At 41.6% G+C, this 20163-nt stretch overlaps 1 protein-coding gene across 2 annotated transcripts in view; it reads left to right on the top strand.

The window, feature by feature from the left end:
• ptprnb (protein tyrosine phosphatase receptor type Nb) overlaps positions 1 to 20163 on the top strand; it is a 50400-nt gene that overhangs the window by 14682 nt on the left and 15555 nt on the right. Inside the window, exons 2-12 of one of the 2 annotated variants that reach the window (XM_017715205.2) lie at positions 3058 to 3108; positions 9038 to 9148; positions 10339 to 10444; positions 10907 to 11036; positions 11416 to 11746; positions 12554 to 12691; positions 13192 to 13223; positions 13431 to 13702; positions 13982 to 14068; positions 17190 to 17269; positions 19085 to 19149. In XM_017715205.2, coding sequence (XP_017570694.1) covers positions 3058 to 3108; positions 9038 to 9148; positions 10339 to 10444; positions 10907 to 11036; positions 11416 to 11746; positions 12554 to 12691; positions 13192 to 13223; positions 13431 to 13702; positions 13982 to 14068; positions 17190 to 17269; positions 19085 to 19149 — 1403 coding nt within the window. The remainder of the gene's footprint in view (positions 1 to 3057; positions 3109 to 9037; positions 9149 to 10338; positions 10445 to 10906; positions 11037 to 11415; positions 11747 to 12553; positions 12692 to 13191; positions 13224 to 13430; positions 13703 to 13981; positions 14069 to 17189; positions 17270 to 19084; positions 19150 to 20163) is intronic. The other variant, XM_017715206.2, reaches the window with a different exon arrangement.

Below are 20163 nucleotides of genomic sequence, written 5' to 3'. Positions count from 1 at the left end.
ACAGCATTATTCCAGTTTTCATACTGGTGCTCTTATTTATGATGTACAAATATCCACCTGGAGCATTTAAAAATGGATAAATAAGGTAAATCCCCATTCTTTTGGAAAGAGTGATTTCAAAGAGGCATTAAAACAATAGGTGGGCTACACTGCAGTGACTCATTAAAGTCCTTTGACTGTCTTAAACAATTTAATCCACCTCAAATCCAATTCTGAAGACTTTGTCAGATAAGACATCTACTGAAGTAGACCTGTGGCTCCTTGACAGTCTGTCCTACTGAGGCAATTATTTCTGATCAGATCCTGGAACACTTTGCTAAAGGCCCTTAGGCTGATATGTATTATGCCATTCTTAACTCAATCCATAACAGTAAAGAGTCCTCTCTCAAGACAGCCTGGGTATCAGATCTTAATACCGCTTTTATTCAAACAGAGTGGGACTGGATTCTGAGGATCCCCAAGAAAATGTCTAGAGACACGCTTAAGACACGATTCATTCAGTTTGAAATCATGAACAGTGTATTAGACTCCATCTAGACCAGGAGTCACAACCCAAATGTTAAGAAAAGCCATTTTTTCAAGTCTCAACAAAAAAAACGAACCGCCTTGGGAGCCACAGCATTTCATGTTCATTTTATTCGAGTAACGTTTCACCATCTTGGCTCTAAATATGTCTCAGTATTAGGTGCTGATATCCTAGTCTAGGCTAAAACTTTACTCTGCTTTAAGCTTTAGCTCAGCTATAGCTGCTTTTCTCGCATCTCTAACAGGAATCTTTTCCTCAAAAAGAATAGTTTCTTTTTACGAGGCAGAAGTCAGCTTCCCATTTACCAGCTTCTTGTGCGAATTTTCCCATTCCACCTTAAAAGGTGCTTGAGGAGCCAGAAGGTAGCTAACTATGTAGTTAACTGTTGCACCACTTAAGGTGGAACGTAAAAAATTTGGCTGGCAGACGCCGATTATGCTTATAAATGCAAGGAAGTCCATACGTCTCCGAATCATCCAAGTTTGTTTTAAATGTTGTTGTCTGTGTTGCTATGGTGACCAGCAAGCTGCACACCAACCTTCAGGGTTAAAGGGTGAATTAGCAGTTATAAATATACACATTTAAGACCATTTATTGTTAAAATTGTGTTATAATGATCAGCAGAGCTATATTTTACTGCAAAGGAGGATTATTTTATTTTTACCTAAAAATCGAATTCTGCTGTGGAGCCGCAACAAAGCATCAAAAGAGCCGCATGAGCTGATGGTCTAGACTATATAGAGTCGGCCTACTAGACAGGGCCACTTTTTGACATTGTGGAGTCAGGCACTTGATGTGGAAGTGTCCTAATACATAGGTCTTTGGTCTGACATCCAGTACTGAGAAAATTCTGGGCAAACAAATTCACTTCTCACATGGATTGTGCTTCTCGAGGGAGCCTTCAGCTCTGTCGGATCTGCAGCCCCCTGAGGCTGATTGGACTCACACTGCTTTAGTGCTAGGCTGTAAATTGATTGTTAGAGAGTGGAGGGCTTCTAGAGCACCATCTGCATCTCACTGGAAAAACGAGCAGCTTGGCTACATAAAAAAAACAACAACTGTTAAGGTAGTAAACTGTCATTGGGGCAGTTCCCCTCCTGTCACTAGGGTGGTTCCATCTCAGTACTTTTTAGTCAGGGAACATAACTCTACCATCATATATTGAAATGATATTTTCTAAGTTGTACTGACTCCACACACACCATCTAATCTCCAGGGTTTTTTTTATTGGTCTGTTTTAAATCATTCGATTATGAAAAGATACAAATACGAACTTTTCACCTGGAAAAACCTACAATATATTTCCAAAAGTTTTCACTCACCCATCCAAATCATTGAATTCAGGTGTTCCAGTCACTTCCACGGCCACAGGTGTATAAAGCCGAGCCCCTAGGCCTGCAGACTGCTTCTACAGACATTAGTGAAAGAATGGGTCGCTCTCAGGAGCTCAGTGAATTCCAGCGTGGTACCGTGATCGGACGCCACCTGTGCAGCAAGTCCAGTCGTGAAATTTCCTTGCTAGTAAATATTCCACAGTCCACTGTCAGTGGGATTATAACAAAGTGGAAGCGATTGGGAACAACAGCAACTCAGCCACGAAGTGGTCGGCCACGTAAAATGACAGAGCGGGGTCAGCGGATGCTGAGGGTCATAGTGCGCAGAGGTCACCAACTTTCTGCAGAGTCCATCACTACAGACCTCCAAACTTCATGTGGCCTTCAGATCAGCTCAAGAACAGCGTAGAGAGCTTCATGGAATGGGTTTCCATGGCCGAGCAGCTGCATCCAAGCCTTACATCACCAAGCTCAATGCAGAGCGTGGAATGCAGTGGTGTAAAGCGCCGCTACTGGACTCTAGAGCAGTGGAGACGTGTTCTCTGGAGTGACGAAAGCTGGTTCCCTAACCTTACTGTCAAACTGCTCTATATGTTTTTGTATTTTTTTCTTCTCCTTATGCTGTAATTGTTTCAGAAATCAATAAAAGATTTATCTGAAAACAAATAGCTGAATAAGTCTGCTTATACAGCAGGATAAAGGGAAAATTCTGACTGAAGCTTAAATAGAAGAACACTTCACTGTATTATTTCACCAACTTTACTGATCCCTAAAGGTCCATAGTGTGTTTGTATTGAATGGGTTTTTGCTTTCTTTTAACATTTGTTAGCCTTACATTGGTAGTGCTGAGCTATATCGAAGTTGTAGTGTCTAGCACTGTGACAGTGATGTGGAGTTTTATTCATTTTGTGCGGACCTAAAGGTCACTAACGATTATCAAGTCACATCACACACACATACACACTCACTCGCTCCTGAAACCCCAGCATTTCATCGCCATCACTGAGCCAATTACCTGAGGTCTGCCTCCTCACTATCGGTTACTAAGAGACCTGTGTCATCTGCTATCTGTCTCGCTCCATCTCGCGCACAGTCTATCTTTTTTTCCTTTCTCTTATTGCTCCTTGCATTGTCCTTTATAACTCTCTCTCTCTCTCTCTCTCTCTCTCTCTCTCTCTCTCTCTCTCTCTCTCTCAGGCTGTTTGTTTGATGGAGGCCTTTGCTCGAGTGAGCAGGTCTGCTGGGATGGTGAGTATGCATGCGTTAGACTTTTCAAGGTTTTGTTTGCGGGGTTCATGATTTATTCATATTTCAACTGATCTGTACAGTGCATTTTTGTACATTTTGTAAACAACTGTATGCTTGTAACTGCACGGTACCATTTAGTCTTCTCTTGTCCTCGCTCTGTTTCTCAGTTTATTTATTTTTAAAGGTCCATGTCCTACATTTTATTGTATTGTATGACTTTTGTGTGGCTTTATGTAACAAAAGCTATCTATCTATCTATCTATCTATCTATCTATCTATCTATCTATCTATCTATCTATCTATCTATCTATCTATCATTTCAGTTGTTTGGATAACATGAAACAGAATATTTCAAATCATAACACAGGCACATGTGAATGACATAGCATGATGCACCCTGCTATCTCTGTTACATTTACATTTACAGCGTTTACCAGATGCTCTTATCCAGAGCGACTTTCAAGAAGTGCTTTGTTTTTCCAGAGAAAGTATCTTTGCTAGTTACCAGTAGGTTAGAGAGAAAGACGGTCCTGAGCTCAGATACTCCTAGAAACAAATAGTGACTGTAGATACAGAGAGAAAAGGAACAGAGTTCCTACACTACACTACACAACACTACACTACACTACACTACACTACACAACACTACACTACAATACAATACACTACACTACACAACACTACACTACACTACACTACACTACACAACACTACACTACAATACAATACACTACACTACACAACACTACACTACACTACACTACACAACACTACACTACAATACAATACACTACACTACACAACACTACACTACACTACACTACACTACACAACACTACACTACAATACAATACACTACACTACACAACACAACACTACACTACACTACAATACAATACACTACACTACACAACACAACACAACACTACACTACAATACACTACACTACACTACACTACACAACACTACACTACACTACAATACACTACACTACACTACACGACAATACAATACAATACAATACAATACACTACACTACACTACACAACACTACACTACACTACAATACACTACACTACACTACACGACAATACAATACAATACACTACACTACACTACAATACAATACAATACACTACACTACACTACACGACAATACAATACAATACAATACAATACAATACACTACACTACACTACAATACAATACACTACAATACAATACACTACACTACACTACACGACAATACAATACAATACAATACAATACACTACACTACAATACAATACACTACAATACAATACAATACAATACAATACAATACACTACAATACAATACACTACACTACACTACACGACAATACAATACAATACAATACAATACACTACACTACAATACAATACACTACAATACATTACACTACAATACAATACACTACAATACACTACACTACACTACACGACAATACAATACAATACACTACACTACAATACAATACACTACAATACATTACACTACAATACAATACACTACAATACAATACAATACACTACAATACAATACACTACAATACAATACACTACACCACAATACGATACACTACAATACAATACACTACACTACAGTATACTACACTACAATACAATACACTACACTACAATACACTACACTACACTACAATACAATACACTACAATACAATACAATACACTACAATACACTACACTACACTACACTACACTACAATACAATACATTACAATCAATACTTAATCAATACTTGCTGAACAAACTACGCATCTGAGCTGAGCGCTGACCACGTATACTGTTGATGTGACGTGTGCAAACCTCATGATCTGTCAAGTTACGCTCGCATGTCTAGTGCCAGACTATTTCAATGAACATAAATCAAACTTCCTGTGTTGCTGCCACGATCATAATGCTTATTTTACTAGCACTCCGATGGGTTTTCTAATAGTATGTAAGTTTTGCGCTAACCCCAGTGCACGTGAGCCTTTTTTTGGTCATTTACAGAAATTAGAAGACATTTTATTCAGGACAGTCTATCTGATTAAAAGCTTTTAACGGGCATTAACAATTATTGGACCTTGCATGTTGAGCTTTACAGAGTTTTACAGTGCCTGGTTGATTGGTTGGTTCCACTAATCACTAATCACTAGTCACTAATTATATTGTTTTTTAATTCATGGAAGAAAAAAAAACAATGGACAGATCTGTTGGGCATTTCAAGATTTTAACCATTTAAACCATTTAGTGAAACAAGTAGCACAAGAATACATGCCAGCAAATGTGATGATTTATTTAAAGTAAAAATAAACCAAAAAATTGTCTATTGTATTATTATTTATTTATAATGCAGTTTAAACTTCAAGTAAAATGATCGAATTGTCAGACTAGTCTTACATGTTTACCATACGGGTTTATCTACAGCAATTTACAATGGCAGGTGAATGTAATGTTAAAAATCTCGCTCAGTGCCTCTAATTGGCATATTGCTGTTGTCAAAACAAAACCTCATATCTCCAAAATGGTAACTTTACAGAAGAAGGATGAAACCTACTCTACTTTTAATGTAAGTCAATGGAATCAGAGTTTTTTCCAAGTTATTTTGTGCCGTTTATTTTCTCCTGTTCTTCATGAAATTGACACAAAGTGTAAAAGAGAACAGACATTTTCAAATTATTTCAAAAACTGAAAAACGAAAATGAGGATATGAGGTTTTGCTCTGACAACAGCGATGTTCTAGGCATGTATTGTTATGGTCATATTGTAATGATGTTTTCTATTCCAGTTTGAATGGTGGGATAGAACCCCTTTCTTCTGCAGGCAGAGTGAGCCTGTTATCCTCTACCCTATCAGACCATTCCTAATACAAACTCCATCTCATGGATTAAAACACAAATGTGTATTGGTAATCTATTACTGGCAGTCTAGCAGTGGGCTTAAAACACATTAATTAATAATATTAATAATTAAATGATAAAATAGAAATACTTTTTCTTTTTAAAACCCAAGATACACCATATGACAAAGAATGGAAATAGCTCAGAGTTCAGGTGTTTCAGTCACACCCATTACTAACAGGTTTATTAAACATTTAGCCTTGCAATGTCCTTAGACAAACGCTGGCAGTAGAATGGGTCGTACTGAAGAGCTCAATGACTCTATTGTCAAAAGATGCCACCTCTGCCACATGTCAGTGGAATTTTTGCCCTGCTAGATCTGCCCCAGACAACTGTAAGTGCTGTTATTGTGAAATGAAATTGTCTAGGAGTAAAAACAGTTCAGGCTCAGAGTGTTCGACTCCTTCTCTAGAGTGAAGAATCATACTTCAGGCAGTCTTTTGGATGAATATGGGCAGATGCCAAAAGAATACAGAGTGCATAGTGCATAATACATAGTTTATTAAAAAAAATAATAATAAAATCAAGTTTTCCATCATAAGGGCCTCTTGATATACAAACCCAATTCCATAAAAGTTGGAACAGTATGTGAAATGCTAATAAAAACAGTAAGTAGCCATTTAGTGATTGAATTTAATTGAAAATACCACAAAAACACAATATTGTAGCTTATGATTTTTTTTTTATAAATATATAGTCATTCCAAATTTGAAGCCTGCAACACATTCCAAAAAAGTTGGGACAGGAGCATGTTCACCACTGTGTACGTCACCTTTCCTTTTACAAACATTTGGGGAATGACGACACAAACTGATCCAGTTTTGACCTTTTTTGCCATTCTTCTGTTATACATGTCAGTAGTGAAACTGTAGGGGTCGTTCATTATTGCATTTTGAGCTTAATGAAGCACACATTTTCAATGGGAGACTGTTCTGGACAGGTCAGTCTAGCACCTCCACTCTGATTATTTTTGACAAAGAGGCGAACCTCAACCCATCCAGCAAAGGACTAGGCTTTTTCTGGATGCTCCTATTATATCCAAGTATTATTGCGTCACATGTTTAATTCTTTGAACATTTCACAGTGTTTGCAGTCTTAAATTGCCCCGATCCCAACGTGTTGCAGGCCTCAATTTCAGAATGAATTTATATTTACAGTCATTCTGAAATCGAACCATTTTGGTTCAAATACAGGTCAAAGTATATTTATAAATCAATGCATTCTGTTTAGATTTTGCCTTTCATGGAATTATGGATCTATTTGATATGCTGTCCTACTCTTGTGGCTTGTCTTCCTTTAGCATGTATTTTGAAGTTGCCACTTGCTCTTTTTTTGTGCAGTTTTTTTTTTTTTCAGAAATGCTTCTGTAAACACTGCTTATGTAAACACAGCCTTTAACTATCACCTGCTCTTATCCAATGACAAGGATCTTACACCGTCTCTATGGCAACCGTGACATCACTCAGGCAACCATAACGTCTCGCTTTCATGGTTCTGTGTAAAGGGAAAGAGGTGAGAGAGGGAAGGAAGGACAAGGTACAAGGAAAGAGTAAGAATGACTCATAAAGACATGTGAGCAGTTACCTTAGCGCAAGAGGAGTGTTTGCATCTGAAAGCATATCATCATCGCACACACGGCAGTACTACTCACTACTCACACACACACAAGTGCACACACATGCACGCACAGACACATATACACACACACACACACACATATATGCACAGAGACAGATACACGCACACACACACACACATACACACACACACACACACACAAAGACAGACACACACACAAACGCACAGACACACAGACACACACATACACACACACACACACACATGTATGGGGCTACTAAATGGTCCAAAATGTACATACACTAACTATCCACTGCATAGGGTTCATTTAACTTAAAGGTCCACTATGTTTACACTATATACTATGTGCTGTGCAAAAAATTAGTGGCCAACCCTCATTTATCTAATTTCCAGTCAATTTATATACATAATGCTGCTGTTGGAACAATTTCATGATGAATGGCCCAAATGAAACTGGCCAAAATTACTTGGAAATTCTGGTTCCACCAATTGGCGATGCGAAATTGCCCCTTGGATTAAACATATGCCTGTTTATCTGCCCTGTGATGATAGTGTATATATTAATATTTAGTGTGTGAGGCCACTGCTTCTGATCCAGATGGCCCCTGGACCTCTCCCGGTGGGGGTGTACCAGGTACGACATACTGGGACAAGACCCGGTTTTGTTAGGTAATGTTCTTTACATGTCAAATAAATGCAGCAAGTAGATTCAGAAATCACGTTATTATACGAGAAGAGCAGATTAAACAGCATAAATAGCTACGTTTTTATTTGCTCATCGTTTACTGAACTGCTGAATTTGCTCTGATAAGAACTCAGTGCTGTGAGACTCGGGGAGCTGCAGCTGCTTTAGTTTCTCTCCTGAATATTCATCGTAAAGTCTTTTCTTTGTCACATGTTTATTTATATTAAATTCTTTGTAGTCTTATAAAATATGATGCACATGCATCTCACCAAAATTGCCGGTTCCCAGTGTTAAGTCTGAGCTTCCTAGCTGCAGTCTTGACTAAATGTCATCCAGTAAATGAAACTGCAGGTCACATCAGAGAAGAAAGGCTCTTGAACTTCAGCTAACTTTGTTACCACAGTGTTACCAATTAGAGTATTACACTGTAATTTTACGGTGCTGCTGCCACCATCAGGTGAAAGGAAATACTGCAACATTCTGGTTGTTGTGTTACTTGCAACACAATCCAAAACAAAGGCCGCCAACAATTAAGCGGTCCACCCCCCAAAAACGATTCAGCCAAGAGCAGTTCTGTGGTCAGTATCTGACCACTGATGAAGGTCTAAAGGATGATGAGGTGAGCGGAGCTATATGGCAGGTGTTTCTATCTAAAACAGTGACCAGTGAGTGGACGTTGCATTTAATTGTGTGCCCTCTCATGCTGTTTCTGTGCATCCCAGATGAGTTGTTCGGGCAGTGCCTGGCGCAGCGGGAAGGCAGATTTCGCTACAGGGTGACTGCAGCCTTGTTGGACAGACTGCAGTCTTTACTACAGATGCTCATGAAGGAAGGTCAGTCATACACACTTTCCTAATGATTATTTATCCTTACCTCACTTAATAGCGCCCTTTAGTATTGACTTACCGCAGAGGCTCCTTTGCTTTGAGTCTTTGTATTTGTTGCCATAGAAACAGTTCAATATAAACCCCACCAGGCCATGCGATGCTGCAAAGGCAATGCCTATGCACAAGTAGGTCTGAGTATTCAATATTTTTATGGTAGCAGCCATTCAGTCATTCAGCACCTAAGCAGTCGGTCTTATTAGCACCTGTAAGCCAATAAGCATGCTTGTTCAATGGTCTATTAGCTGTCTAAACTACGTACCATGCACAGGTTATTAACGTCAGTGCTTTTTGATTAGTATGTATTTCACTATGGACAGTAAATACACAACTTCTTGCAGCTCAAACTCATTTTTGCTTTAAGCCACACCCACTTTACGTTTGTGATGTAGTCTCTTAAACTTCTTGGAACCATCGGTGGTTCCAAAATGCACACGTTCTTCATAACTTTCACATTTCGTAAGCTAATCAGAAGCTGGGCGTCGTGTGAGGCTGTAGCTCTTCTCTCCAGTCTAATAGACGGTGATGTCATTTTAAACCCTTATAATAAAAGAAGCTGAACTTTGTTTTTCTACTGAAAGTCGACCCGTTTTTCCCCAAATCTGGGCTCTAAACTATAAACAGACGGCGTCTCTTCAGTGATCTGCTCTGGAAACATCACTTTTAGAGAATAACACAATAACACAAAATAACACTCTATGATTGACAACATGTGGTTTGATGCTCTTTACCAGACATTTTATAAAAATTCATTTTTCGTTAAAAAGGTCTCTGGTGTTTCATTTATCATGTGTGACACCAACGATGACCAGTAACACCAGTGACTCCTATGGAGAGATTTTAAAAAGTGGACATTTCTGTAGAGTGACCCGTTTGTGAAATTGCTCACATTAAGGCCTTTGAACAAAAAGAATCTCAGACTTTATCTACTGATCAAACTTATGGAGCCTTCAGAAATTCACTATTAATGTAAAACACTCAAAGATTCTGCTTTTTACTGAACGTTTAATGATGATAATATTATTGCGGCGAAAATGGTGTATTAAATGATAAAGGAATGCAAAATAGAAGCATTTTAACCAGAGGTCTCAGATTTTTGGACCCCACTGTTTCTTCTCTCCAATTTTTTTTTCCTGCAGGACTGACCTGGCAGGATGACGTTACCCAATCAGTCATCGACAAGGAACTAAGCAAAGTTGCGAAGATCCCGCTGCCATCTGGTCTCAAGAACGCTCCCTCCTCTGAGTAAGACATGAGAAATGTGGAAATCAGCATTCTAACATTAAAAGGCAAAGTACTGACCAAACAGTGCCACAGCCAAAGCCACTGCTGATGCTCTGTTGTGTTTTGTGTGCTTTTATGATGCTAATTTGTCTTTTTTATTCCTAAAATGCTCAACTAAACAAAAGGGCCTGTGCCAGGATGATAAACACCTGGACAGCCTTATTATGTAAAGTGGTATTCAGCAATGCCCCAAAAGCAGAGCACCTAGTGACATAGCTTAAATTTAAGGGTGGCGCAAGAGTGTACTAAGGATTGGCACCACCTACTTCTGTATAATACAAAAAGCATTTGTCCTGCCCTCTTTTTGAAATTGGGCATGATCATTTTTGTGGGGTGGCAAGTTGCTTGGTGTACTTTTTTCTTGCTTTCTCTCTCCCACCCTCTCCAAACCCTTTTTTAACATATCCTCTCAATCCTCTCTAGGTCTGATGGAGGGGCAACAGACCAGCTGAACCCCAAACTGCAGCACTACATGGACTACATGATTGTTGATTCTCCCCAGTCCACCCTCCGCATGCAAAGCTTGGAGCCTTACAGGCCTACTTATCAGAAGGTCAGCGTTCTGTACCGTTTTCATTCATTCCTTCAACTCTAAGAGTTTATACACTCACCAGCCACTTTATTATCGTGGTGTAAAATAAAATGCTAAAAGCTTGAAAGTGAGAGGTGTGGGCAACAGAAAAGCACTTGCTGAATCAAGAGTTGCTAAATCAACGGAACAGAATTAAATAAAAAAATATAATCAGGAATCAGAGAAATTTGCTCTAAAGTACACCTGACACATAGTTTACTTGCATACATGTAAATGAGTAAACATAATTAGTCACTACCCGTCCCTGGTAGTTACTGATTAAAAGTCTTAAGATTAAAAACAAAATAAGCCTAGAGTTCAAGGGGTTCACCACCACTGTTTGTATCCTCCCACCGTGCAGTACGGTTACCAGGACGAAGAAGAACGCTCTCTGAACCTGGTAGAGGGAGACGTCTACCCACCATCCTCTTCTCACTCCAGGGGGTCTGCATCACGTCCTCACCCACTGGATAGAGACACACAACTGCTTCAGGATCTGGTGTCTCTCCTTCTCTCTTCACCTGCACAACCTGACTCCCGCCACAGGGTGGCCACACCTCTCTCCTCTTCATCTTTCTTCCAGGGTCTGGATTTTCCACTGGACTACAGCAAGGACTACGTTTCCCAGGATGTGGAGGTCAGCAGCCAGCTAGAGAAGAAGAAAACCACTAAGGAGTATGGAAGGTTTGATGGTAAGTGTGAACTGAGTGTGTTAGTGTTGGGAAGTGTGCTTATACCACAATTTCCCAACCTTGGTCCTAGAGAACTCCTAGGGTTCCCACCATGCTCCAGTGTTTTTTCTGCTTTAGCACCTCAAACTCATGAATTGCTTGTTGATTTTATATATATATTTGGATTTAAAGGTCAATGAAGTCCAGTCAGTTACAGTAATTTGCAGTTTATGCAGTTACTATACACTAGTCGTTGTTATTCTATTGCTTTATATGTAAGTAAAAAATCATAAGTCGAGGGCAGTCGTGTGCTGGAGGTCAGGGATCCAGCCTTGTGATTGGAAGGTCGCTGGTTTGATCCCCTGAGCTGACAGGACATGGCTGAAGTGCCCTTAGAGCAAGGCACCTAACTCCCAACTGCTCCCTGGGTGCTGCGGATAGGGCTGCCCACCACTCCAGGCGAGTGTGCTCATTGCCCCCTAGTGTGTGTGTTCACTAGAGCGTATGTGGTGTTTCACTGCACGGATGGGTTAATTTCCCTATTGTGGGACTAATAGGGGTTACTTAGTCTTTACTCATCAGGTTTTACAGTGTACCCAACCAATTATCACTGTACAAAAGAAGCTCAAATAGATGTGTTTGTAACCGCTGACACCGTATGATGTACTATAATCTATAAAAATCAGCACAAAAGCATGGTGCATAGATAAAAACAGTAGCGGCCGCCGTCTTGAAGCTTGAATTTAATCTGTACATATGTGCCTTTGCAGGCCTTTAAACATTTTCTAGTATCGTCTGAATCTGTGACTTGTTGACTTGTGTGTGCAGACCCCACTCAGCAGAGTCTGAATGAGTTATTACTGCAGCATGGCTTCGACCTGGCTCATCTCAACCCTGGAGAGATGGAGCGCCTCTTCGCAGTGCTGGGCCTCCTGCAGAATGAGCCTCCAATCACACCCAATCAGGGTGAGCCTGCTTCAGCTCCTCTTAGCAAACTATAGATTAGCTCAATATAGCTCAACAAACCTAGTTCAAGATTTATTACCATGCTTCTGCTTGTTTTTTTCTGGAGTTCAAAAAATATAGGACAAGCACTTGCTCTCATGCTTTAGAGTACACACCGATCAGGCATAATTTTATGACTGATCCACTCTGGTCTGATCCACTCAGACCAGCACAACACACACTAACACACCACCACCACATCAGTGTCACTGCAGTGCTGAGAATGGTCAACCACCCAAACAGTACCTGCTCTGTGAGGGTCCATGGGGGTCCTGACCACTGAAGAACAGGGTAAAAGGGGGTTAACAAAGTATCAGAGAAACAGATGGACTACAGTCTGTAACTGTAGAACTACAGAGAGCAGCTATACAGTCAGTGGAGCTGATAAAGTGGACAATGAGCGTAGAAACATCTGTGTATATTGATAGGATAGTAACATTTTGATCTTTTCTTTCTCATAGATCATACTGATTCAGCTGCCCCGCAAAAGCTGGTAAGCTCATTTATACAAGAATTACGCCAGATCCGCGGTAGCAATTTGTTACTGATGCTCCTGTGGCTGAGTTCATTGCTACTGCATGGCATAGCCAGCAGAGGGCAGTGTATGCACTGACTGCAGGAAATGGCTGACCACAAGAGCTTTTTCAGTAAAAACCAACAGTGTAACTGAGCAGATTTATCCTATGTTGCTCTTTAATAGATGAAAATCACTGAGGGGAAGATGAAACATGTAGTGGAAAAACTTCCAACCCCAGCCATCTCTTCCTCCCCCGCTCCGGCTCCTGAGGGCACCTTGCAGAATAACGACATTACAGAAGGGGCCAGTGTGCTGGGCCCTCCAGCCCCATTGAAACAGGAGAAGGAGGGGTGGAAGGGAGAGGAAAAGGTGTGGAAAGGAGTCCCCAATGCAACACCAGTAAAGAATCAAACCAAATACAAAGAGGACTATGGATACATCATTACGAACCAGAGGTACAACCATTGCCACACTTGTGTTGAACCGAATGCTCATCTGTGACGTTTGTGGGTCCGTTTATGTCTGTTTTAGTGTAACACACTGGATGTTTTGTCTACATGGTTTGTTTGGTCTTGAATCTGGATTGTTCCATGCATCAAAGCACTACACATTAGCTATTAGACGGCGAGGTGGACTGCCTGTCTGTGTGGGTGGCTGTTGTGTGTACTTTGTGTAGTCTGTTAGTGGTTATCTGTCTGTGTGTGTGGTGTGTGAAAGCGTATGTCTTTCTGCAGTCCCCTCTCTCTGTTTGATGGGGTTCGTCTGCTGGAGACCCTGGCTGAGAGGATCCACCTCACCACCGGCACATTCGTCAATATCAGGTAGGCTCAGAGACAAAGAATTCCGAGTGCTGCTTCAGGAACGTTCCAGGCTGCACTCTGGTAGATTACATTCAGGCCCAGAAACTGTGCTTAAATGAACACTTCAGCTTTTTTAGACCTCATATCCATCTGCCACATTTGCATTGCCGATTACCACAGAAGCATCAGCTGATTTCCAACAGTTAACCTCCTGCAGAATGAGCCTCCAATCACACACAGTCAGGTTGAGCCCACTTCAGCTCTCTTCATAACTACAGATTAGCTCATTATAGCTCAACAAACCCAGTTCAATTTTTCATTTTTTTCTGCAGTCCAAAAAATATGGGACAAGCTCTTGATGTGGAATATACAGGGTGATTCAAAAGGATTCATCTTATTTCAAAATGATTCATTTCCGTTGTAAATCAATACAGACCAATGCAGTGAACTGTAAATGGTGTAAAAGAGCATAAAATTTATTATGCAGTTTGACAAGTGCTCAGTATGAACCTCCTCCAGCTGTACAGCGACATCAACACCACAGTCAAACTCATCCCAGACTGGACTGAGCGTGTCAGGTGTCTCTGCACTCATGGCTCTTTCAGTGTGATTTCGGAGATCATCCAATGCTGTGGAACCAATGACAAACGCGCTGAGCTGTTGGAGCTTCACTGCTGATGAAAATCCCGCTGCTCAGTTCTGACGGATTCGCTCTTATTGAAGTGGAGAGCGCAGAACGCTTTCTGCTCAGGGGTCTCAGCTCCTCTCAGACTGAAGGGGCCATTTTCCACAGACAGCTAGAAACTTTATGAACCCCTCTTACAATTGGATTGTGATTGGTTCCTATAGGCACCTCACGTTGAAAAAAATCTTGATGAATCTTTTTTAATCACCCTGTATATTAAAAGGGAACATTAAAAGCCCCAGTTCATTGGAAAACTAATTTTTCCTCGCTTGTTATTGCCATATGTAAACATTTATTAATAATGTTAAATAATATTATATATTAATATTAAATATTAAAACCTAGCATTCGTTCCTCACTCCATACAGTCCATATATGGAAATTAAGCTGTAAAAACACGTAGAATGTACTGTTTCATGATATCATGAAAACCAATGCATTTACATACATTTGCCATTTCAGCTTACAGCAGTTTAGCCACACTCATTCATGATGAAGGAGTGTTTAGCACAAATTGCTTTTTGAATGAGGCACAAAAAAGGCTGCCAGGCAGCTCAGAGGACATTCACATATACCGGTCCCAGTAACAAAAATAGCCTGTTTGATTCTAAGGGATGAAGACAGGTTGGGAAATGGCCATATAAAAGGAATTATTACTGTTTTTGGTATGTAAAACCACATAAATGTCATACGTAGATCTCAAGGAAAAAATGAAAATAGAAGAAAAATGCCTCATGGAACTGTTTGTAACACTTGCTCACATACATTTAGCAGTAGGCTTACGCAATGATATCGTCATCATAGCAGTATTGGCAGATAATTGCTTTAAAAATGATTGGATGTTTAGGTTTGATTGATATTTCAAACCAGTGTTTATTTATTTATTGTGTTCTGGAAGAGCATAACATTTAGATGATGTCTCTCGAATACACAACAATACACTGCAATTTTATGTATTGTAACAGTGTTTGTAATCCTACAGAAATCCCTACAGGCATCGACTGATACGTACATAAAAATATCAGATAACCTCTTCAGCCCAAAATATATCGTATATCGGTGCATTCCTATTCAGCAGGCTGAAAGTTCTCCATAAGGGGGTGCTGTTATCGGTCAAACAGCACTTGATGCTTCCTTAATGCGGTGCCTCGCATCAGTGACGCCACACGTCCTTGTTGTAGAACACTTTCACAAATTATCGGTATCTGTATGTCAAGCTGTAAATCTCATTCCAGAGATGTGATAGTTTTTCAGAGGGACAACTGTTTTGGTAATGTGTTGCCAGCGTAGCCGTCGGGAGAGTTTTCAGCTTCCAGCTTTATCACACATGGATTCCAGAAAAGCTTAGGAAAAGTAAACACAACCAAAATCATTTGGGCTTTTTTTCTTCCCCAAAATATCTTACTAAAGATTCCATACCTTTGGTATAACGTTATGAAGACCTGGACTGGAGCGAAGTATTGAATATCAACTATGTTTCAAATAGTTCATTCTTGTTATTCAGCATCTGCCCAATAGCGTTTATTAGATAGTAAGAAATTTCAAGTCAATGTTTTTTTCTTTTCACATCAAAATTATTATCTGTGGTTACCGATGGTAAAATACAGATGCGACAGGAAAAGATCAAATTGATAAAACTCCTTTATAAATTCAGTAAACCATGAGCATAACACTGCATCTGCATTACAACACGCTAGAACTGCTTACCTTGCTCACTGTTGGCTGCTTAATGGGGGTGTCACTAAAACGCAAGCAAGTTTAGCTGTCCAGAGTAAACATGTACTAGGTTAGTTCTGTACTCCGAAGAAATAGAGGTGAGAAAAGGCCTAACACTGTTTTTAAAAATCAGCCAACGTTAAAATCTCCCATTATCTTTTCCTCCATCGTCTCAAAAACACATTCAGAGTGTAGTTTTAATATAGACACAACTCACGAAGCAACTCACCACGCCACATTTAAACATTCTGACAAGCAAGACTCAAAATCTCAACTGTTTATCACTCATTTCGCCTGTTTCTCTCCGATGATCCACAGTTTTTGGAAATGAATGGCAGGTGGGACTAAACTGGCCGTACTCTGCTGTATATAAACGCACCATATAAAAGCCTCAATTGTGGCCTAACAAAAACTGCAGGGTTAGATTTGAAGCAACGATCATGAGAAAGCCCCATATTTCCTTTACTGGATGACTCAGCGTAATCCTTCTAACGATGACCCTCGGACCCTTTTTGTATCCCAAGCTCAAGCTGTGGTGAAGTGGAGCCCTTAGCCGGGGTCCCCCCGCACGGTGGAGAACCATGGGGCGGGGTGAAGGAATAAATGACGAGTCAACCTCAACTCTGGGGTGCCCTGACCCCCTGACCCCCCCCAACCCTGCTGCTAACCTCTTCCCTAACATCCCTTCATGCTTCACAGCCTGTGCTTATTCGGCTGTGTGACCTTAACTTCTGTTCACAGCGTGGTGGGTCCGGCTCTCACGTTCCGGGTTCGCCCGAACAGCCAGAACCTGACAGCTGCTGAAGTGGCAGACAAGGCTGGTAAGTGTGTGTGTGTGTGTGTGTGTGTGTGTGTGTGTGTGTGTGTGTGTGTGTGTGTATGTTGGCAGGGGGCTTGTACAATGATGTGGTAATTCTTTATTCCCAAACAGCAAAATCTACATTAGACCTAATACTTAACAAACAGACATGATTTTCTAGTGATTTATAATAATAATACATTTGAGCCTTTTGTAATTATGACCTACACTCACCGGCCACTTTATTAGGTTCAGTTGCTTGTTAAGACAAATAGCTAATCAGCCAAACGGCCGCAACTCACTGCATTTAGGCGTGTAGAGGTGGTCAAGACGACTTGCTGAAGTGCAGACCGAGCATCAGAACGGGGAAGAAAGGGGATTTAAGGGGCTTTGAACGTGGCGTGGTTGTTGGAGCCAGACGGGCTGGTCTGAGTATTTCAGAAACTGCTGATCTGCTGGGATTTTCACACACAACCATCTCTAGGGTTTACAGAGAACGGTCCGAAAAAGAGGAAATATCCAGTGAGCGGTCAGTTGTGTGGACGAAAATGCCTTGTTGATGTGAGAGGTCAGAGGAGAATGGGCAGACTGGTTCCAGATGATATAAAGGCAACAGGAACTCAAATAACCAACCAAAATCTCTGAGGAACGTTTCCAACACCTTGTTGAAAGTCTGCCATGAAGAATTAAGGCAGTTCTGAAGACAAAACTTTTACTAGCATAATAAACCTGTACCTAAATGTACCTAATAAAGTGGCTGGTGAGTGTATTTTTGTTTAAAGTCAACATAAATCAGATATTCATTTCCCTTCCACACTGTGATGTGTTTCTAAATGAAACACGGTATCAGGAGATGTTTCAGAGCTAGCTGAACCTCAGAAGGAGGAGGTGAAACATGATATTAACCTTATATATCATTAATATGTTAATGATATATCATTAACATTATTTGCTCCATATGCTGGTGCATGGTGACATAATCAAAAATCAGAAAACGTGTTTGAGGCTAAGTTTACAGAAAAACACATTTTTTTGTCTTTTGAATGATGTCATGCGATAAATTGTGTTTAATATAACCAGTGAAAAGGACCAACAAGTTCAATAGGGTCAGTTTTTATTCAAGTGGACTTCATCATTTTACTATAGACCAGAGAGCTTACCGAGAAAAGAACTGCAGCTATAAAACTAAGGTACTGGTACCCAAGGTAAGGTACCCAGACTGGCCACATCATTAAAACCACCTCCTTGTTTCTACACTCATTTATCAGCTCCACTTACTGTATAGCTGCACTTTGTAGTTCTACAGTTACAGACTGTAGTCCATCTGTTTCTCTGATTCTATGTTAGCCCCCTTTTACCCTGTTCTTCAGTGGTCAGGACCCCCATGGACGCACAACTCCTGGAGGTCCTGGAGGGCCAGTGTCCAACAGTTGGGTGATTTACCTGCTCTAACACACCTGATTATGCTTATCTGTCAACTGCCAGGTTGACATGTGGGTGTGTTTGAGCTGGGAAACCTCCAAACTGTGCTGGACTGTGCCCTCCAGGACCGGAGTTGTCCCCCCCTGGACTACAGTCTGTAACTGTAGAACTGCAGAGTGCCCCTGTACGGTCAGTGGAGCTGATAAAATGGACAGTGGGTGTAGAATCGATGAGGTTTTAATGTGTAGATGCTGGATGCATCAAAAAAAGGTCCATAAATGACTCAGTTCTTGATACTGACTCGGGGCTCGAGTCATTATCTCACTGAAATGTGAAACGAGACTTGTTGTTATTCTACCCTGCCCGTGATGTGGTGTCTGGGTTTTTTCACTCTTTGGTTCTGTTTTCTGAGCAGTGGCCGAGAAGAACTTTCTCGAATCAGAGACGGGCCTGAACGTGCTGCAGGCAGGAGCCGGAGAGGTGAGTCCGAGTCTGCGGGGGTGGTTTTAGCCACACAGGCTAGCCCTCGATCCGCCATCCATTTTGGCCGTGTAAATCTTGACGGGAAACGGAGGCGGTGAGGTACATGCCGTCCGAGTCCGAGTCCGAATAGCCTGGTGAACAGGCCTGGTTTGCTTCTTCGCTTCTCGCTGAATTTTTCTCCCGTTTTCTGTCACTCAAACGCTTCGACAAGAGCTTTTCTCTCAAGAGCCATTCACGCCCCCCGCTCCCCCACCCCCTCCCCTCGCTCGCTCGTCACCGTTCGCTCAGTTGCCATGACAACCACTTCATAAGTGTCAAACTGTCAAGCGCGCTCGGGATTCGTGTGCGCGCTCCCGAGACAGGCGTCTCTACAGCCTCCGTGCTCGCTCTCTCTCTCTCTCTCTCTCTCTCTCTCTCCCTCTCTCTCTCTCCCTCTCTCTCTCCCTCTCTCTCTCTCTCCCTCTCTCTCTCTCTCCCTCTCTCTCTCCCTCTCTCTCTCTCTCCCTCTCTCTCTCCCTCTCTCTCTCTCTCTCCCTCTCTCTCTCTCTCCCTCTCTCTCTCTCTCTCCCTCTCTCTCTCCCTCTCTCTCACCGCCAACGGTCACTATTCGCCGATACGCCGCCACCTCAGTAACTTCCACTTGGTCAAAAGTTTCCGCCCGAAAACACGTAAATTCGGGGCAGAACGGCGACGGACTCGACGGGCCGGAGCTCGGTGGTCCTGCGTGGGCTGGGGAGGTGAGTTAAGCCGACAGCGTCGCTGCTGTGAGTGGCCCGTTGGCCGTGTGAACGCGGTTTGCTGCGGTCCAGCTGTTGAGGATTAACTGTCGAAGCCCGTTTTGGCCGCCGAGCTCCGTGTCACGCTGTGGGAACGTAGCCACTACCGCTCTGTCCGGTTACACGTGCTCTCCTGTAAACGTTCCGTGGTAACGCGTAACGAACACGGTCACCAGTATGCGGGTTTGACGGCTCGGGGTGTTTTCCTTGCGCTGTGCGCGGAGATATAAGCTAC

Source organism: Pygocentrus nattereri, chromosome 30 (assembly GCF_015220715.1).
Source record: "Pygocentrus nattereri isolate fPygNat1 chromosome 30, fPygNat1.pri, whole genome shotgun sequence".
NCBI lineage: Eukaryota > Metazoa > Chordata > Actinopteri > Characiformes > Serrasalmidae > Pygocentrus > Pygocentrus nattereri.
Note: the sequence above shows the minus strand (reverse complement) of the source record. Positions and strands in the feature narration are given on the sequence as shown.